At 37.8% G+C, this 18765-nt stretch overlaps 3 protein-coding genes across 4 annotated transcripts; all 3 read right to left on the reverse strand.

The window, feature by feature from the left end:
- Nucleotides 1–153: 153 nt before the first annotated feature.
- LOC113069162 (transketolase-like) lies at nt 154–9236 on the reverse strand. The gene is made up of 14 exons (XM_026242182.1): nt 8966–9236; nt 5250–5367; nt 5038–5151; nt 4426–4523; nt 3983–4174; nt 3545–3672; nt 3253–3449; nt 2989–3153; nt 2216–2372; nt 1961–2091; nt 1770–1853; nt 1445–1541; nt 1067–1186; nt 154–897 (listed from the first exon to the last, which is right to left on the reverse strand). Exons 1-14 carry the CDS (start codon nt 9067–9069, stop codon nt 725–727), a joined length of 1878 nt encoding a protein of 625 aa, XP_026097967.1. The 5' UTR covers nt 9070–9236; the 3' UTR covers nt 154–724.
- Nucleotides 9237–10217: 981 nt separating this feature from the next.
- On the reverse strand, nt 10218–12764 carry lrrc23 (leucine rich repeat containing 23). 2 transcript variants are annotated; one of them, XM_026242185.1, is made up of 7 exons: nt 12451–12764; nt 12063–12148; nt 11707–11969; nt 11032–11162; nt 10798–10934; nt 10489–10687; nt 10218–10375 (listed from the first exon to the last, which is right to left on the reverse strand). In XM_026242185.1, the coding sequence occupies exons 1-7, from the start codon at nt 12544–12546 to the stop codon at nt 10334–10336; spliced, it is 954 nt and encodes a 317-aa protein (XP_026097970.1). In that variant the 5' UTR covers nt 12547–12764; the 3' UTR covers nt 10218–10333. The 2 variants fall into 2 exon arrangements, with proteins under 2 accessions (XP_026097970.1, XP_026097969.1); XM_026242184.1 differs by having other exon boundaries at nt 10223–10375; nt 12063–12172; nt 12451–12763.
- Nucleotides 12765–14121: 1357 nt separating this feature from the next.
- Nucleotides 14122–17483, reverse strand: si:dkey-32e6.3 (uncharacterized). Its single transcript, XM_026242183.1, has 5 exons — nt 16617–17483; nt 15474–15868; nt 15236–15396; nt 15022–15154; nt 14122–14937 (listed from the first exon to the last, which is right to left on the reverse strand). The coding sequence occupies exons 1-5, from the start codon at nt 16873–16875 to the stop codon at nt 14767–14769; spliced, it is 1119 nt and encodes a 372-aa protein (XP_026097968.1). The 5' UTR covers nt 16876–17483; the 3' UTR covers nt 14122–14766.
- Between the last annotated feature and the right edge of the window lie 1282 nt (nt 17484–18765).

Genomic DNA, 18765 nt, shown 5'->3' on the forward strand with positions numbered 1-18765 from the left:
CAACATTTAACTGTCAAGTAGCAGCGAAGTGAGCTCTCCTTGTTATAACACAAAATACATAGACTGTTTACCTACGCATTTAAATTTATTAAAACATTACATCAAATTGAGTGGAAACTACATCTACACAAGCAATGATAAATGACAAGCGAGGATGTTGTAACATGATACAATTTATTAGATCACCAAAACCAAACCGTTCATGTACTAACTTTTGAAAATTGGTTGTTGAGGAGCTTATGCAAAAGCAGTAAAAATAAAACACAGAAATGTACTTTGTAACTCCCTGAAGGCACCATCATGGCTATCAAATTTATTTTTCATGATACTGGCTCAGGAAGCACACAGAGCCAAAGGTAAGGAAAGGTTGAAATGTCCCGATGTGAAATGGTTATTGTTTTAAATGATATTCAGATATTCAAAAGTGCAAATGCAATGCACTCTGATCTAATACACACTTCCAAGCCTTTAAAAACTACTATTATTGCAGCATTTAAAGTTTACAAGAAGTCAAAACTGATTATGATGCAAAGTGAAACACTTCAAAGCTATAGCCGACACTGTGTAGACTATAGTGCACAAGTTAAAGTATTTTCACAAATCAAGAAGGTAGATACATCAGTGAGCTTGTGGAATAAGGATGTGTGTGGTTGAGCTAGTCTTTAGGGTCTGGGTTAGGAGTGGAGAAAGAGGAAGGGTGTAGTACAGTGTGGTTCAAAGAGTTTCAGTTGGCGAAAGTACGCCTGACAGCGGCAACGATAGATTTGGCACTGATGCCAAAAATGTCCAGAAGCTCCTGCGGTTTGCCGCTACGAGGAACATGGCTCACGGCCAGCCGGTGCACCACAATGCCAGGTTCTTCACCCACTGCAGACAGGACAGCCTCGCCCAGACCACCTACAACGAGAGCAGAGGAAACAACATAAAATACCCCTCACTGCACAACGGGGAATAAACTAAAGAAAGCAAGCAACAGGAAAGGAAAAAAAAAAGAAGCTTGCCTTCCCCTTTAATCTTGATGGCATTTCACTGAAGAAAAAATAAATAAATAACAGCTCAGCCTCACCCTCTTTGTAGTGGTCCTCTACAGTGATCACTTTTCCTCCTGTGGCACGAGCACTTGCCACAATAGTGGAGGCATCCAGTGGCTTAATGGTGAATGGGTCGATAATCCGAATGTTCACACCTGGGGAAAATAAATTTCACGGTTTTGAAACAACAACGTGATTTGAAAGATTTTTTCAGAAAGTTTTGTCCTTCCTTTGACACAAAGTTTTACTATACATAATACATTAAACATTTACATTTATAATATATATAAGGATTATAAATGTAGCATACTTTCATTACAAGTTACGTTTTAATCCTCTAAAGTGAAACGAAGGTTTTGTTAAATATAGTAATGTAACAATGTCCTATTATGACCAGTAGGTGCTGAACAAACCTTCTTTGGCCAGTTGTTCATGTGCTGCCAGTGCCTCATGCAGTGTTACTCCTGCTCCAATGACGGTCACCTGATCGTTGTCAGACTGCCGCACCACCTACAGGACAGAAACAGAACAGTTCGAACAACCTTTGTCAACCAGACATTTTACAGCTGTCCAACAGGAGGCCCCATTTGCTCACTGCATTTCTAAACACATTAAACGAAAATGACAAAGTTCAGCATGGATGCTAAATTAGCCTTCCTTGCTGTAGTTTGTAATTAAATATAAAAACTATAATGTAATTAAAAGTGTTTGCTGGTCCTTTTTTTTGATTCTCCTCACCTTGGCTTTGCCAACTTCAAATTTCTCTCCAGCATCATAGATGACTGCAGTGTCAGGTCGGCTGGTACGGATGAAACAGATACCCTGAAAGCAGGAAACGGCATGAACAATGAGTCAAAGAACAATAGATTAGCTTCTCTTGCCAAAATAATGGTGACTGTATCTACCATCAAGTGGAAACAATAACACACCTTTGTATTGGCTGCAAGCTCCACAGCTCTCTCTGTAGATACTCCATCACTAGGGTAAAAGACTGTGCATGTTGGGATAGCGCGGAACATGGCGAGATCCTCCAGTGCCATCTGTGAGGGGCCGTCCTCACCTGGACAAAATCAGAAGTTAAGAATAATTTCAAAGAAATATTTCAGATTCAGAAGAGATGGGACGATAAATTAAGCACAGATAAAATGGCATGAATCCATGTATTTCACAGCACAATGCCTTACCAATGGAAACACCACAGTGTGAGCCGACCAGGTTGATGTTAGACTGGGAGATAGCTGCCATACGGATGTGGTCGTAGGCACGAGCAAAGAAGGCAGCAAAAGCACTGGCGAACGAAACCGTGCGATCACGAGTAGCACAACCAATGGCCACGCTCACCTGGACACAGCATAGTTAAATACAACATTTTATTAGATAAAATACAATGTACATACTATTACTGATATACTTCTACTACCATTCAAATATTTGAGGTCTAGTAAGATTTTTTTTAATGTTCACCAAAACTGCATTTATTTGAACAGAAGTGATAAAATGGTAATATTAATTCTTATGATGTCAATCAGAATTCAGAAGGAAAAACACATTTAATAAATCCTTGCTGAATACAATTATTTTTCTCCTTAAAGAAAAAAAATCTTACCCCAAACATTAAACTAGATTATATTGACCTCTGAATGACCATGTGTTTAAGCAGAAAGGAATTCTTTCTCATTGTGGGAAATCATGTCCTATTGAGTAAGTACTTGGCAGTGAATAGTATTAGTTAGAGTGAATAGTAATGGATAACATTTTAACAGGGTGAGGTAAGGTATTTATAATGTGCTGTATGAATAGTGCACCACACCTTCAACTCCTCACAAAGTGCTCTACAAAGCCATTCATTTGTGACATACATGACACTCACTGTCAGATAATAAACATTTGCTTTGCCATCATGACTTGTAAACTATCATTGTAAAGGGGGACAAAAAAAACCCATCAATTTACACACCATGTTCTGCTCTGCAATGAAGCATTCAATAAAGCGATCAGGATGGGCCTTCTTGAAGATATCAGAGAAGGTTGAGTTCTTGGTGTCACCATCCAAGGCCACCACACGAGGGCTGGCATCCCCCATCTTCTTCAGGGCTACACCATAAGCCTTCCTGGTGGATATCTGGGAGGGCAAAAAAAAGCAGAGGTTTTATAGATCCTTCTTTAGAGGAACAGAAGAATTCAAAAGAAAAGAACCATTTAAAAACGGTCATTTCATAACCTTATCTCCCATCTTGTATTCTGGAGCTGTGAGCAGGTGGATGGGGGTGAGATCAGCAAGAGCAACATCCTCATTGGGCTGCTGAGGGTGGAGGGGCTTATTGGGGGACTGGATCTGGCTCAAGATGTCATTAATTAGCTCTTCCGCACGGTCTTTAGGCATAGGCTTCCCATGCCAGTTATCCTGATTCTCAATGCCTGAACAAAACACAGGTCAGACCATGAGAATGTGGACTATTAAAACGGATCATTCATGTGCTGCTGGTCTTGCAGTCCAGGAAATAGTAAGTCACCTTTGAGCCCTTTGCCTTTAAATGTTTTGGCAACGATGGCAGTGGGCTTCCCTTTCGTTTGTTCAGCATGCCACAAAGCCTTGCACAGCTCCTCCACATCATGACCGTCCACCACATAAGTGTTGAAGCTGAAGAAACAAATGAGTTACATGCCAGTGACTGAACAAAATATTGAATAAAAATAAATGGCTATGCACCGAATAGAATAAAAGCGCACAGCTTCGGATACATACAATGATTCGTATAAAGAAATAAAATAAATAACATAGCAATGTATCTTATAAAAACAGAAGCGTGTTAAAAAAAATCTTTAGGAGCTCCAGATTTGATGTGCTGCAAAATTAATCTGTTTCTGGAGTATATGAACTGTGGACAAATAGTACACTACAATACAAATCAAACGGAGCAAGAGAAACTCTCAGTATTTATTAAACCCACCCAAAGGCCTCGCAGCGGTCCTTGTAGGTGTTCATGTTGTGCTGCAGTGGTGCTGCTTCACTCTGACCCAGGCGGTTCACATCAAGGATGGCCACCAGATTGTCAAGCTTGTAATAGGAGGCAAAAGCCATGGCTTCCCACACCGACCCTTCTGAACACTCACCATCTCCCATCATGCAGTACACACGGTAGCTAATGAGACGAGACAAACACATCCAGTTACAGCAACATCAAATGGGAATTTCCTGTACTAAACTATTATTTAATTATTACTATGGTCTGAGAGCAAAACCTTGTTTAGGAGCAATAAAAGTATCACATGTTGTATTTGGTGTAAAAGTAGTACAATGGTTCTTAGTGTTGGAGAAAAAAAAAAAGAAAAAAAAAAAAAAACACCAACTGTGGAGTAACTTAAATTTACAGAGGGAATCCAATTCAAGTACCTAGCTTTATCAAAGTATTTTCCAGTGTATGCCATACCGCAGGCAGCACCCAAACCCTGGCCAAGAGAACCGGTCGCAACATCCACAAACGCTAGTTTCTGAAATCGACAGGGAAGTGAGGTTAATTGCATCATAAATTGTCACGTGAAAGAGTTGATGCACCAAGTCTGCAAGTATACAATTAATAAGCAATGATGCATACATTTAATCAAAAGGACTAATGTCACTAAAGATTTCCATTTCAAATAGATTCTGTTCTGTTGAACTCTCTACTATCAAAGAATCCTGAAAACACATGAACTGTTTCCACAAAAATATTAAGCATTACAATTTTTTTAAACTTTAATAATTGGAAATATTTCACCAAATCAGCATCATGAAGCATCATGTGACACAGAAGACTGGCGTACTGGCTGCTGAAAATTCAGCTTTGCCATTACAATAAATAACATTTTAAAACATTTAAATATAAAGTAGTTATATTAAATTGTAGTGTTTCACAACAGTAATTAAATAAATGCATCAAGTGAGAATGAGACTTCTTCCAAACACATTAAAACAATCTTACTGACCCAAAATGTGTGAAAGCTAGTGTAGATGCAGTATACTCACAGGGGTGGGGTGACCCTCCAGGTCAGACTCAATCTTGCGCAGCTTTAGCAGCTCAGACTCTTTGATGTATCCAGCCTCTGCCCAGGCAGCATACAGAACGGGAGCAGCATGGCCCTGAAAACAGTAACATGAGGAGTGGAATACATTTAGTATCCAAGCACTTTGAGAAAACTAAAAGGAAGCTCATAACCAAAAATTTAACGAAAGCCCACCTTGGACAATATGAAGCGGTCATTGCTGGGGTTGCGGGGGTCTTTGGCTTTGTAGCGCATGGTGTGAAAGAACAGCACTGACATGAGCTCGGCAGCGCTGCAGCATGAGGTGGGGTGCCTGTGAATGGGAGAACACATCAGTATCATCTATCCAACAATCAACCATCAGCTCATACATGCTGGATGTTAAACACCAATTAGACATGCAGGTTATCTTTCACTTCAAAACTAAAACATGATTGAAAAAGGTACTAAAGGGCCAACGTTGCTACTGACATCTTTGGGGGATGAAGTGTAGCAATAGACCTTATCAGAATCAATGACTTCAGCTACTGCCAAACCCGGCACATCATATTTAAGACAGAATGATCAGTGGGGCTGTGGCCTCTAATATTCAAATATATATATATAGACAATGCAAACTCAAACCATTACACACTTTTTTTTTAGGAACTAATATTATGTAACAGAACATCAACATTATCATTTGCTCACCCTTATGCCACTCCAAACCTGTACATTTTTAAGCCTGAAAGCATCATTCGTTGTAATTACATGAAGAGAAAATAACATGAAATAACATGTGAGCAAATAAAAGGACTGAAATAATAATAATAAAAAAAATGATATAGATGTGTGTGTGTACATACAGTACAGACCAAAAGTTTAGACAGTGGAAACACCTTCTCATTCAAAGAGTTTTTATTTTATTTTCATGACTATGAAAATTGTAGAGTCACACTGAAGGCATCAAGGGCTATTTGACCAAGAAGGAGAGTGATGGGGTGCTGCGCCAGATGACCTGGCCTCCACAGTCACCAGACCTGAACCCAATCCAGATGGTTTAGGGGTGAGCTGGACCACAGACAGAAGACAAAAGGGCCAACAAGAGCTAAGCATCTCTCGGGGAACTCCTTCAAAACTGTTGGAAGACCATTTCAGGTGACTACCTCTTGAAGCTCATCAAGAGAATGCCAAGAGTGTGCAAAGCAGTAATCAAAGCAAAAGGTGGCTACGCTAAAGAACCTAGAATATTACATTTTCAGTTGTTTCACACTTTTTTGTTATGTATATAATTCCATACATAATTCCACATGTGTTAATTCATAGTTTTGATGCCTTCAGTGTGAATCTACAATTTTCATAGTGATGAAAATAAAGAAAACTCTTTGAATGAGAAGGTGTCCCCAAACCTTTGGTCTGTACTGTACACACTATATATCTGCATCTACTGTCTCAATGAGGACATAAATACATAAACATCACCAGAACTGTTCTTCACAAGCATTTTACCATTTCATTTGAGTAAAACCAGTGTCAATTTAAAAGTATTCACACTAACCCATCAAAATAAATTTTTACATAAATGCATTGTGCTAGAAATATTACTTTTATTTAGTATGTTATACTGCTACTGTCGAAAAAATTATAGAACTATTTAGAAAAATCACATTATTTCTCCATCGCTTCAATTTTAATAGCAAACCCCCTTTATTTACCAAAAAATAAAATGTTTAAATTTAATTTATTAAAAGACAAATTAAATTAGGGTGAAACTTGTTTACTGTTTTTCATAATTATATTACTTGTAGAAAAACTTTAAACACAATTGTAAAAAGTATAAAGAATGGCATGCTTATTTTGTTCACAAACAAAAATGAGCTTCCATTCAGAACGGTCAAGCTTATAATAATAATAAAAAAGTTCCAGCACTGGTAGTTATCAAACAATTAAAACACGCTGTTAAAACATACAGGTGACTAAGCTTTAACTTGAATTGAGAATGAAGTACAACTGTTAGTTTGCTTGTTCCCAAAGTGATTTAAAGTAACAGGATGTTTGAAGTCAGAGTTTGTAAATCACTCATGCAATTCAGTGGTCACAAAACTGGCTGTTCAAAAAACAAAAAACCTGTCGTAATTTTATTGTGAGTGGAAATACATGCAATCTTATGTTATTCATCAATAATATATTCCTAATTATCCAATAAACAAAACACCATTGACAAATTACCATCTTTGTCCTATACAGTGACTCACTTAGGCTGAAATAAAGAAAAAAGACAAGGGATTAATTAAGAAACACATCTCTACTGATCAGTTTTAGACTGAAGGGTTAGATTACAAAAGGTACAGACAAAAGACTGAGTCACAATCAATACTTCCTTGTTTAAGCTTCTACACATATAAAAGTGATTATCCCTGAGAAGACGAAAAACCTTAGTATCAAACACCCAAATAGAAATGAGAAGGAAAAGAAAAAGAAAAAGAGGAAGTATCATAACCATAAAACAAATAGTATCAGGTTAAAGTTTCAACACGCAGGGAAATTCCTTAATATTTTCAACAAATGAAAGATTGTTGCATTGGGCATGTGCAGACAACTAATTAACCCTCTGATGCATTGTGTTCACTATATTAACTATGCAATTGCGTTTTTTTTCTTTTTGGTAGGATTAATCCATCTAATATGTCATCTTTTATACCCCCTACAAGTTTAGAAACTGCCCTCTTCGATTTCAGTTCATGTTGAGAAATGACCATCTGTGGCAATAGTGCTCAGCCTCACAAAACAGAACTGCGGTGCAGAGATTGAGCAATGCCAAAGCAAAGCTTTCCTTTCACACAAGCCTCCTTTGAACTCTGCCTATCGCCACACTATTGAATACATTCAATAAAAATTTTATTTGATTTCTATCGACCCATAACTTAGTCATGTCTAACAGCACTTTAACCCACGCACAACGGATACCACGTGACCTACACGCCTCCACGTGACAACCTGTAGGTGAAGCCTGCAGCCGCGAACTCGCGGTATAAAATAAATTAGTGATGGTGAAGTTCGAGTCACTTCCACAGACCAGTTCTTTCGAGAAGTTAATTTCAAAAAACCGATTTCTCATGACACCGGCTCAAAAAAAAAAAAAAAAAAAAAAAAACAATAACGTAATTGCGTCATCACGTTACCTTGACCCGGCGCGACATTACGTACTCGTTTTACTAAGTTCTATGTAACGTTAAACATGTTGTTGTTTATCACGTATACAATTTGTACGTGAAATGGGGTGATTGTCCATGATTCAACAGATTAAAAGTCGTATAGAATAAGCATTAAATGAATAGTCTTTTCCAAAACATTTTATTTGTAACATTCTCGTACTCTAAATGCTCTTCTGATAGCTTAACCGGTTCAGCGAGTCAGGATTTGTTAAATCGGGTCTGTGAACTGGTTCATCAACCTCTTTGAAAAGATCCGACTCAAAGAAACAATTCGTTTACGCATCGCCACAATCAATCAGTCGCAGCTCAGCGCATAGTCCGCAGAAACTAAACGCCATGGTTGATTTAGAATTTACTTAAAATTGACAACTTTACAATCCCCGTGCTAATTATAGGGGCGATGAGAGCTAAGCCAATTTACACTGGTCATCGCTTTGGATGCCACGATGGACTCAAAAGCTGTCAAATATGTCGCGCAACAGTGCAAAGCTAATGACTCGCTTACAAAAGCTTAAACGGTCGAATGATTCAAAACTAATAAAGTAACAGCAATGTGCCCGGCCCCCTCGCCAAGTTCACGTGCTATGCAGGAAAGTAACGTTATAGTGAACATTTGCACGACACATTAGATAAACGTACACATACAGTTTCAATTATGTCGTTTACCATCATAAGAAGACGTTAACAATGAGTTTCAATAAGTGCAGAAGATTTTACCCGGACTCTGAAGCACATGTTTCCCTGATGGAGTGAATCCTGAGCTTGTTGGCGATGTCTTTCAGGGCCTGCAGAGTTTTCTCGTCGGGTTTGTGATAGCTCATGTTTCAACTGTGTGGGGAAATGAGCGCGAGTGCTGTAATTCAGAAAAATAAACTCTTCTGGTACTACGTTAATCTGTAATTGCTCAAATAAACGCAGTAAGCACCAGAGCCGAGTACGGTGTGGGACGCGGGAAACGTGCTGCGCTGTAGCTTTTAAGAGAGGCGTTACGTCAGCTGTCAACTCATCCGATAACGCGAGCCATTGGACGAAACGCGTGTGGCAACAGAGCAGCAGAAGAGAGGTTGCCAGATCAGGGAAAAGGACTGTGTGTGTCTGTGTGTGTTGTAATAAGTAGTTCATACATAAGATTAGGGTGAGAGAGAAGTGAGTCCGGTTTTTTACAAATCTTTATTTGCATACACTGTTACAATGATTAAATGTTTACGATTGTTGTCAAATCACTGAAGGAGTAGCTGATTGAATCAATTATTTGTCGAGTCATGGTGACAGTCTTGAGGAAAGCAGTGCGGAAACACATTTAACCACACTGTATTATATTTAGTATAAAGCTAGCTGTAGTTTTTAATGTGAGGGGGTTCAAATTTTAACCCCCTCACTTTAAAAACTACAGAGCTTTGATCATAATGTAACACATCATCTTATTGGGAGATATTTATATAGCTGTCTGCTATATCATTGTAAAGATATCATTGATTTACATTATAAGCTATCAGAATCTTTATGACCATATAAATAATAACATGTGCACCAATCTGCATTATTTTGTTCAGTCTGAATAAAATACATATGCATACTTTTATATTTTTCTCAATAAGTGGTTACATTAAAAAAAAAGTCTGACAGTTATTTCCTGGCAGGCTTACAGTTAAAAGAAAAAAGCTCTGTCCCTTTTAATGTGGGTGGATATGAACAAACCAGGAAGTGACATTTCTTGTTCTCTTTTGCTAGAATACCAAAATGTATGTGATGTGACATTGCAGAAAAATAAAACATAAAATCAAACGATGTTTAAGCTCCCAAATTATATTAATATTCTTTCTTGTTTCCTTTTTAAAACATATTCTTTTGTAAATTAAGTTGCAATAAGATGCATTTTCTTGTTTTCTTCACAATAGGCATCAGGTTGCCTATCTTGTTCTCCTTTCAAGTGAAAAGTGCTAAACAGTATCATCTTTACCAACAGATATACAAAACCACATCAGGAGCTATATTGCATGAAATTAAACCAGAACTGTTTATGATCGTAGACTTTATTGAATACAAAACTATATTTGCAAGGATATTCAATGTAGCAAAGCCTGTTCAATTATCCTCTTGATCTTCAGCATATTCATCTTCAAAATCCTAAAAAAGATGATTTACAATTGAAATACTGCCTGATAGACCTTTCTTGGCACAGCTACATGAAAACAGTGAAGATAATTAACCACAGAATACGGCATAAACAGGTTCCACACCTTCTCCTGGGCCTCAGACTTCTCTCCAGGTGTGATGGGATCCTTGTCCAGTCGCTCCAGCTGAGAGAGATGTGAGATCACATACAGCCTGTAATCATCAGTCTTTGCTAAAGGGTTGTCCGAGAGCACAAGTGCCTTCAGTGTTTGCCCTACATTCACTAGAGTTTGCAAAGCCCTCATTGAAGATATAAGGTTCCCCCTTAAGTTAAGAAAAAGAGGGTTGTCAGACAGTGGTAATATAACTCTGTGTGAGTCAGATTTCAGAGACTGGGCAAAATGCCAAACTTGGTGCTAAAGTATTTCTGTTACCTGACATTAAGATATTGGAGAGATTTCATGTTGGGACTAAGTCCATCTAGTGTTTCCAATTGGTTATCTCTGAGATGAAGAGTGCTGAGATGCTGGAGCTTCTCCAAACCCTCCAATCGCTTTATGTTGTTTTGAGCCTAAATAGTCGGGTAAAGGTGTAAAATGGTAGTTAATTGGAGAAAATCTGTATCATGTACTTTTATCTTCATTAGAAATAAATACAAGCTGTTATACCAGATACAAATGGCGTAAATTGGGGAGGCAAATGCCATCTGTAGTTTCCAAACAATTTCCTCTGAGCTCGAGAGTCACCAAATTGGTCAGATTGTGATATTCCAGACCCTGCATACTTTGGATACCATTACCTAAAACATATAATGAAAAGTTGGTTAAGTGCAGCAGATAAAGCTTAACGTTGAATGGTTATTGTCTAGAGCAGATTACAATGAAATGTAGAAAATGCCAGTTCTTAATTTTTTTAATCACATTATTGAATCACATATGTTAAATACAGCTAAATACACCACTCTAGATTTGCTTAATGAAACCAGTGTGGTTGGTACTACAGTATAAAATGAGCTTACTATTATTATAAAAGTATATAAGGAACTCCCGCACACTATCTTAACTTGCAAATTAAAATTTTAATCACACCAACGTTTCGGTCACACGACCTTCATCAGGAGTTGACTCCTGACTCATTGACTCCTGATGAAGGTCGTGTGACCGAAACGTTGGTGTGATTAAAATTTTAATTTGCAAGTTAAGATAGTGTGCGGGAGTTCCTTATATGTTGATACGACCCACCTGGTCTTTATTTTCTACGCACCTATCACTTACAGGTGTGCGATGGAGTTCGTTCAATATTATTATAAAAGTAAAATAGTCTACTAAATGGATCTAACTAACCAGTGAGATTGAGGGTTTCCAGTGCTGGACCTCCAAAACCTTTAACATCAAATAGGCGGTTGTTGGCAAAGCTGAGCCACTGTAGGTAAGTGAGCTTGCCAAACGGCTGACCCTCAAACCTCTGAAGATGGTTTCCATCTCCTTTCACCCACAACAGCTGGGTGAGATCAGCCAAAGGAGAGAAGTCTGACAAATGATTGGAGGAGATGTCCAAGTAGCGCAGATGGATGAAGGAGCTGAGCAAGGCCAGGTCTGTCAGACCCCTGGTTAAGAAAGGTACGGAGAAATGTTTTTTAATGTGAATGGAAGTATGTTGTAAATGATAGGTATAAGAAGAATGCTCAAGACAAGCTTACTTGCTTTTAAGGTCAAGTCTGACATATGCATGAGACAGACCATTCCCTGTGCGACACAATAAGGACAAGCTTTTCACCATCATGTCCTGGGTTAGTGGCCAGGGCTTTAGCTGGTCATAAAGTCAAATTCATGGACAATCTTAATGTCAGGAATCAGAAAGATCTTTATTTCTGAGTATGTTTACACACACAAGGAAATTGACTTTGCCCCAGGAACTTCCAAAAGTACAGAAAGTATAGACATCTTATAAAAGTATTTTATATTTTTTGGTTTATTTTGAATATAATATAAAATAAAACAAAATAAACTGCATATTTATATAAATTATATAAATGGATAAATGATACATTGAGTTTTCTATTAGCTGTTAATGTAAATGTGGGTCACCTGATCGTCTTGTCCTGAAATCTTCTCTTTTCTCTCAGGATCATCCTCTTCCTCAGTCTCTGCTCTTAACACATCACGTTCATCAGAGTCGGACATTATTCTTCTGTCTTGGTTACCTTGTTGATCAACTTTTCACGGGGTAAACACGGAATGATTCGACGTTTAAATGAATCAGTTCGTTCACAATCATATCATCAGCACGCTAGCTGACGTTAATTAATGAATTAACAAAAGATTAGCTTAAGCTCGGAGACCTGGACATGTTTTTATGTCACTCACGTCTCGCTGAATCGTGTTTGTAGCCGTTTCCATAGTAACACCGTGCGTCTACTGTATTGACCCAGTGCCTAACAACTCCACAGAAATGTGAAGATATATTTATTTTATTCATATTTATCTATTATGTGAATATGTACCCATTATATACCCAATTGAATGCCTATATTACAAATCTTGTATCTGAATTAAGGTGAGAAGATAGAAGCAATACAGAACACCCATTTATTTTTGTCAGTCCGAGAAAAAATATCCTGAAAGTTGTTTTATATAAACACAATCCGATTCACATAATCGTTTACATGTGCATGAATTGCGTAAAAAAACTCAGCCATGTTATAAGTTATATATAACAGCAATATATATATATAAAATTGCTGTATAATTTATATATATATATATATATATATATATATATAAAATATATAAAAACAAACAGAGGAACTTTGTTTTGCTTTTCTTTTTAAGCAAATGTTAGTAACTATCACTGATCTATATATAAATTCACTAATACAGATCAATGAGCCCCACTGATCTTCTTCTTCTTTTATTGGCGGTTAGTAGAAATTTCATATAATATTTGGATATATATAATTCCTGTCATGAATCAGATTTTCCACTCTGAGCCACCACTGAATCTGTTCAAACCACATCTGTGTTAGGCTGGACCGCTTCAACCCACTGCAGTGCAAGACATATAGCTAATAATTCAGAAGTATTTACAGATACATGATCAGAAACTCTTCTAGCAACACTGATATTGAATTTAGGTATATATATTGCAGCTGCTGTTCCTCCAGTCCCTGGGTCTTTAGATCCATCTGTGTATATCCACAATTCTGAATTATTTGTTTGATTTACATGTTGTTGCACAACTGAATTTATTGGGATATTCATATCAATGGTTTTTATCTCTTTATGAAAGTTTAAATCAACAAATGGTATTGGAAACATCCAGGGATGTATTTCCGCAGTCACAGAAGTATAAACCATACAACCATAATCAATTTTTGCTCTTATCACTGCTTTATATATTCCTTCCAATGATTGAAGCCTTGCCCCCATTCAACTCCAGATGAAAAGTGTGAGAAAATAAGGGCACCTCAGTCGTGGTATTGCCGGCCTGAGACTCAAACCCACAAATTTAGGATTAGGAGTCATACTCTCTAACCACAAGGCCAAGACTTCCCCACAGATTGCATCTTAATGTATTTATCCCTTTCTTACATTTTTCTTTCAGCTTCTGAATATGTATTCTGAAGTTAAATTTTGAGTCAACTTACATAGGATAAGATGTAACATAGGATAACATAGGATAAGATGTAAATGAGAAAAGACGTACGACCAACCACGTTCGTTTTAAATATATGTAAAAAAACGATACATTCCAAACGATAAAGTCCAAATAATTTATTTTTGCAACTCTCTCCAAATGAAAAGCTACCACAATAAACCATACAACAAAATAACCATTATACATAATGCATTAAATTCCAACACACACTAAAAGCAGTAACTGTGCAATGACAAGCTTCAGTAGAACATCCTCCAATGATGGTGAGAGGAAATGGATTCAAAAATAGGGTGAAAAACTCTTCTTCACAAAATATGTCTACAAATTAAAAAGTTTTGATATATTCAACTTGTTTTAAATGCATCAAAAAAATAAATAACACTAAAAAAACTACCAGATGTTCCTGAGCATAGCCTACTGTTGGTAGAATCATCTTCCTTCCTCGGTTTACATGTGCTGTGCATATAACAAAATAGATCTATGAAGCAGCTGCCAATGCTTATGACCATAATAACGTCTACATATACTATAACATGTGATGTTTATGATTGTTAAATCTTCAGGAGCCCGATCTGACCCTTTATTATGTTGGTAATGTATATATAATGGATATTTGGATTGCAACATTCTTCATTAGGTGAATAAAGTGTGCTGATTATGATTGGTTTTTCCATATGTATGCACATACCAAAGGATTGTGTTTATGCATAATTAGGGTTTCCCTGTATGACTTGAGATTGATTTGGCTATCCCTTTTGGATGTTCCCCTCATAATTCTCCATGCAGATCTGGACGCGTCGAGTGAAATATCCAGGCTCAGAAATGGCCTTCAGCAGGTCGTTCTGTACCAGACACAGATCATACAACTCTGATGTGGAGGCTGTTCGAGTCTGCAAGCCCTCAGGGTCCAGAAACACCTGCAGAAACATGTGAGCGTTCAGTGGGGTAGGTAAAACATAAGGGACGGTCAGTCTGGAGAAGAGAAAACATACATCCAGTACCTTAGGATGGACAATGGTGTCCTCATCATTTTGCCGAATGTTGTCATCAATGAAGATATGTTGAACTTTGGGGTCAAAAGGGTCAATCCAGAGTGGTTTTCCTCCTAATATGGAATATGTATTCCGTGCCCACCTAATTAAAAAGCAAAACAAAGACTTGATAATGATAAACAATACAATTACATTGTTTTCAGACCCATAACTGGTTCCTCACCAGTCAAAGTGGTCTTGGAAGCCACCCAGACCCTCAGCAGAGCTCAGGTACTGGTAAACATGCCGTTCTCCATCCCTTGTGGACACGTGTTCTTCTCCACGAATCAGTGTTGCGCCTTTACTGCTGCACTTAATGCGTCCGGCGGTCACGTTCACCCTCAGCTGTGAGAGGAGAAAGTCTGAATGAGGCTCGGTTTATATCTGGGACAACACAAAACCTACTCTTCCACATCAAATACCTTCAGAGCCGGGAGGTCAGGGAAGAGCGGATGAGAGCCCTGCTCTACAGCACGCTTGACAGCATTCAGAACACGGGGCAGGTCTGAGCCGAATGTACGGAACAGGACGGAGAACTCCACGCCTTGTGAAGTCAAGTCCTGCAGCATCTGGAAGAAGGAAGGGAGGATCCAGTGATACAGCTTGCCATCTTCTCCCTTAACAGACAGCTCTTTATCTGCAGGCAAGTCAGACGGCCATCGGAGCAGCTCTAGATGTTCCTCCAGGACCTTCCGGAAGCGTCGGCCTGGACCTACGGTGGTGAAGCATGCCACTCGGCCAAACTGAGAGTAGTATGTGATGGCGCCCTCACAAGGCTGGAGGAGAGATGGTGCTTCTGACAACCACTCCCATTTACCTGAGAACAGTGAGAAGAGCCATGTGACGTGATGCTGCCCTTGAGTCAAAACAGCCACTGTATGTACTATAATATTAAGAGCAACCATTTAAAAATTATTTTTATTTTTTTTGAGTACAAGGCGGTGCATAGCATTTTGCTATTTTTAAAAATAAATATAAAAATGTACTATATTTTACACAAACACATTTCTAAAACCATAATGCACTGAATTATATTTTATAATTTTATAAGTATATAAAAAAATAATAACACACATACACACACAAACTCACACACAAATTGTATAAAATATGTATGTATATATATATATATATATATATATATATATATATATATATATATATATATATATATATATATATATATATATATATAGTTTTTTTATAATAATTAAAAAGAAAACAAGTAGAAAGAATAGAAAAAGAATAGAGATTGCTTGTTCTGGAGAGTTATTTTCTATAATACATAAAAACAAAACAAGGGAATTGAATAGAAAAAGCATAGAGTATGCTAGTGTTAGAGAGACATTTTCTTATAATAATTACAAAGTAAACAAGTAGATAAAACAGAAAAAGAATAGAGAGGACGTGTAAGAAGTGTGATTTTATAAATATAAAGAAAAGGAGTAGATAGAATATAAATAGAATAGAACAGAACAGAGAATGCTAGAGTACACAGTTTGTCTGTTGTCTGGAAAGCTGGCTTGAGGGTTTCTGGTCTGTAGAAGTTAGAGAAGTGCTCTTACCTTTTGTCATGCGCCCCCAGGTCACCGTGGACAGGAAGTATTCAATAGCAGCTACAGTTCCTTGTCTTGTGACTGCGTCAGATACAAGGATTGTGTTGTTGAGATCAATGTGAAGAACGATTCTTCTGGAAGGTCCACAAGGGATTGAAACAGTGGGGTCTTTATATGGATCTGTCCCGTCGGAGTTCACATCATTTCTGCATCCATTAGTTTGGTTCTGTTCGATACTTGTTTCAAGGATCCTTTCCGAGTTATACATAGTGCTACAGTGTTTATAGGATGATATATTTAGAACTACAGTTTTCCATATATACACTAAACAAATATACTTAAGTGTAAACGAGGATTGATATCTCTGGCGAGGAATGACTGGATTCCATGTGACCTAAGCGGATGACACACATCTCAGTCAGTGGAAAAACAGCCGGACACGTGATGCTCTCACGCTCTATTCGAACAGAAACATTCGTTTACTGCATTTGTTTAAAAAAGAATGTTTGACTGAAAACAGCTGAGCTCTAAACCCGGCTTTCAGAATGACAGCATGATTTCCTTGTGTCAAATCCCGCGAGAAAGAGCGGGGCTGCAGTACTTTACGGGTGAATGTGGTGAGAGCGCCACCTACTGCTGCCTTCCTTCTCCTCCCGGCGACTGAGAACAACTGATCTTGACCTTCACCGGTACATTGGGAAATATTGGCATACGCATAACAAATGTATTACTTATGTTTATATTCATCCACGTAATATGGTAAAATGAAGGGCCCATATTTTGATTAAAATCATGCACAACATCGTGGTCGGGATTTCAAAGTGGCCATATAAAGTCTATAAAGTTTTATATTTCCATAATAATACAAAACAAATCCAACATAACCATCAAATGTTGTTAAAAAAAACACACAAATGTTCACTGTGCATGAAAAATTTAACATTACATTACTTGCTCACCAATGGTCCTCTGCAGTGAATGGTTGCCGTCAGAATGAGAGTCAAAACAGCGGTCCTAAACAGTGGTCTACAATAAACCACATGACTGAAGGGAATAATCTGTACAATAACAATAATCTATAACAATCTATAAATAAACCAAACAACTGAAGTGAAAAGTTGTGTTCGTAAGACAAATATCAAGACGAACAGTATATATCATTATTATATTTTTAGATTTCAGTCATTTTCCATTTGTGTATACAGTATTGTTCAAAATAATAGCAGTACAATGTGACTAACCAGAATAATCAAGGTTTTTCGTATATTTTTTTATTGCTACGTGGCAAACAAGTTACCAGTAGGTTCAGTAGATTCTCAGAAAACAAACAAGACCCAGCATTCATGATATGCACGCTCTTAAGGCTGTGCAATTGGGCAATTAGTTGAATTAGTTGAAAGGAGTGTGTTCAAAAAAATAGCAGTGTGGCATTCAATCACTGAGGTCATCAATTTTGTGAAGAAACAGGTGTGAATCAGGTGGCCCCTATTAAAGGATGAAGCCAACACTTGTTGAACATGCATTTGAAAGCTGAGGAAAATGGGTCGTTCAAGACATTGTTCAGAAGAACAGCGTACTTTGATTAAAAAGTTGATTAGAGAGGGGAAAACCTATAAAGAGGTGCAAAAAATGATAGGCTGTTCAGCTAAAATGATCTCCAATGCCTTAAAATGGAGAGCAAAACCAGAGAGACGTGGATGAAAACAGAAGACAACCATCAAAATGGATAGAAGAATAACCAGAATGGCAAAGGCTCAGCCAATGATCACCTCCAGGATGATCAAAGACAGTCTGGAGTTACCTGTAAGTACTGTGACAGTTAGAAGACGTTTGTGTGAAGCTAATCTATTTTCAAGAATCCCCCGCAAAGTCCCTCTGTTAAAAAAAAGGCATGTGCAGAAGAGGTTACAATTTGCCAAAGAACACATCAACTGGCCTAAAGAGAAATGGAGGAACATTTTGTGGACTGATGAGAGTAAAATTGTTCTTTTTGGGTCCAAGGGCCACAGGCAGTTTGTGAGACGACCCCCAAACTCTGAATTCAAGCCACAGTACACAGTGAAGACAGTGAAGCATGGAGGTGCAAGCATCATGATATGGGCATGTTTCTCCTACTATGGTGTTGGGCCTATTTATCGCATACCAGGGATCATGGATC

This window comes from Carassius auratus, unplaced genomic scaffold (genome assembly GCF_003368295.1).
Source record: "Carassius auratus strain Wakin unplaced genomic scaffold, ASM336829v1 scaf_tig00000876, whole genome shotgun sequence".
Classification (NCBI taxonomy): domain Eukaryota; kingdom Metazoa; phylum Chordata; class Actinopteri; order Cypriniformes; family Cyprinidae; genus Carassius; species Carassius auratus.

Bases quoted from the DNA above. Each gene is read 5' to 3' on its own strand.
- LOC113069162 (XM_026242182.1), bottom strand. From the start codon at position 9,069: ATGAGCTATCACAAACCCGACGAGAAAACTCTGCAGGCCCTGAAAGAC. The intron at 1,854-1,960 runs GTGTGTTATTGT...TCCTGCTTTCAG, and splicing joins AGCTTGCAGCCAATACAAAG to GGTATCTGTTTCATCCGTAC. The intron at 1,187-1,444 runs GTTTGTTCAGCA...TATTTTCCCCAG, and splicing joins TGAACAACTGGCCAAAGAAG to GTGTGAACATTCGGATTATC.
- lrrc23 (XM_026242184.1), bottom strand. From the start codon at position 12,546: ATGTCCGACTCTGATGAACGTGATGTGTTAAGAGCAGAGACTGAGGAA. The intron at 10,935-11,031 runs GTATAACAGCTT...CCGACTATTTAG, and splicing joins ATTTACGCCATTTGTATCTG to GCTCAAAACAACATAAAGCG. The intron at 10,376-10,488 runs GTGTGGAACCTG...CATCTTTTTTAG, and splicing joins AGTCTGAGGCCCAGGAGAAG to GATTTTGAAGATGAATATGC.
- si:dkey-32e6.3 (XM_026242183.1), bottom strand. From the start codon at position 16,875: ATGTATAACTCGGAAAGGATCCTTGAAACAAGTATCGAACAGAACCAA. The intron at 15,155-15,235 runs GTGAGGAACCAG...CTTTTTAATTAG, and splicing joins TTCCAAGACCACTTTGACTG to GTGGGCACGGAATACATATT. The intron at 14,938-15,021 runs GTACTGGATGTA...ATGTTTCTGCAG, and splicing joins ACACCATTGTCCATCCTAAG to GTGTTTCTGGACCCTGAGGG.